General features: G+C 34.2%; 1 protein-coding gene across 1 annotated transcript; it reads left to right on the forward strand.

The window, feature by feature from the left end:
* Positions 1-795: 795 nt before the first annotated feature.
* SARC_14758 (hypothetical protein) lies at positions 796-948 on the forward strand (the record flags this gene model as incomplete). Its single annotated transcript, XM_014291109.1, has 1 exon — positions 796-948. A coding segment is annotated over one exon (153 nt), but the record flags the coding sequence as incomplete, so codon positions are not given.
* Between the last annotated feature and the right edge of the window lie 1192 nt (positions 949-2140).

Below are 2140 nucleotides of genomic sequence, written 5' to 3' on the forward strand. Positions count from 1 at the left end.
TATATATGTTTATATAATAGGTATCACAAGCAATTGCTATCTTTACACCTGTTCACGATATACTTTGGATAGTAATAATATATATATCATGCGCTCCCAACGCGTTGCCCAAAGATATTCTCATTCTTTAAGTGCCATTATGTGTCCAATTTCGAAACCGAAGCCAAAATAAACACAGTTCATAGTGCATTTTTTGTCTTTCTGGACATCCAGCCTCACGGATACATCAGCAGCTGTGTATGGTAAATATCCGTAGTCGTTATGCCATCAACCCAGAATACTAGCATTGTATACGTAGTAGTCAAAGTATATACGTACCATATTCACTTTAAAAGCTGTGTTGCGGGCTATGATACTGAGGTTGAATACGGACTCGAGGACTGAGAGAGCCTGAGGGTCTAAACTTCTCTCAACCTCCGACTCCGAGTCCGAAACACCGATCTGACAGGGGCTAAATATATATATATTTTTAAACAAATGAATATATCGCGCCAAAATAATTATAGCCTTTATATAGGCCTGTATAAATTGAATTTTTCTTTTTCTTGTGGATTTCGACACGGAGCAGAGCGAATTCACCATAGAAACGCACTCTTTTCGAGAATTTGGGTAGGGAAATTATTTTTTTGTGAAAAAATTCAATCGAATATTCATATGTATTTTACTTATTTAGTATACATTTTGTTTAATTTAGAAGGCTATGTACATATATAAATATATATTGCCATTTTTAAATAGGTTTACCTTGAATGAAAGCTTTCACATACGCCAAGTTCAATCTAGAGGCACATAATAATGAAGATCGCAGCAGTGCTCTACCTTATCACAGTGTGTGCAGGCACAGTACTGGGTTGGGATGAATTAAGTAATGAGGAAATAAAGGAAAGTGTGATAGCGCAACGCAATTCGGCTGCCGACGGAGAATTAGACACAAACTTTCATTGGACTGTAAGTTATACACATATGTTGTATGTGCTCTATGAGTCTAGCGTGTTATTCCTTGGCAATGTAAGTACATCTGGTATTGCGTTTTGTGAATACAGTTTGCTCACTGATTGAACTGTATTTATATGAATTTGTATATGGATAGCTGGCTCTCTCATTGAATATAAGATTATGTTTGATACAAGTTGATCTAGTATCTAGAATTGGAAAAACAAACTCAAAATTTCATTTGAATAAAGATTACGATGCGCAAAGTTTATATTATACGCTATACATTCCGAGTGTACTCTAATACTTTCCAAATTGGGATCATATATTGCAAGTCGAATAGAAGTTCCCATCCATTTACGACGGTGCCAGCTTGCTACTCGCCTGTACATGTAATTTTTTGAAAGCTTGTGTTGAAAATCATAGTACGTGCATATTTATTCATGCAGATATATTCGAAACGAAAGGTTTGTGTAAAAGACGGGCGTATGGTTGATACTGTTTGTCAGTGCCAAAAAGTTAAAACATTGGGCATCGATTAAATGAATCAGTACAGATCGAACTAAATATCTGGGTGTGATTGAATACAAGATGTTTGCTATAAATCAGCTGATCAAATATCTGCGGATATGTACACATAATCATCTGGATATATATGGATATGTATGCATATATGTGTATGTATATATATATATATATATATGTATATGTATATATATATATATATATATATGTATGTATGTATGTATATATATATATATATAGTACGTGTGTATGTATGTATTTTATGTATATATATATGTTGTATGTAACGTATTTAGTTCACGAACGGTTTAGAATGAACTAGCTGCATACTTTATGTTTTTATTAGTAGCGTAATAGCTTACAAGATTATGAAGGCTGATCACCCCATAATCATAACTTATATACAGTACCCATACTCAGTGGTTCTATCTTTCATGAGTCTCCTCTGGGTACTGACACAGAATACTTGGGCATCCATCAGTTCTCAGTCCCCTCTGCAGACCCATCTAGTATTTTACACTACTTTACAACTTAATCCATCACTCAGTTTTGTGTCCAGACTCTAGTGGTATATGCACCAAAAAACTGGTACGCATATAACTTTTATATATATATATATATATATATATATATTCGTCTGTGTTGTTACGTGTGTGTGTGTGTGTATTTGTCTTATAGAAAC

The sequence above is a fragment of the Sphaeroforma arctica genome (assembly GCF_001186125.1).
Source record: "Sphaeroforma arctica JP610 unplaced genomic scaffold supercont1.5062, whole genome shotgun sequence".
Lineage (NCBI taxonomy): Eukaryota > Ichthyosporea > Ichthyophonida > Sphaeroforma > Sphaeroforma arctica.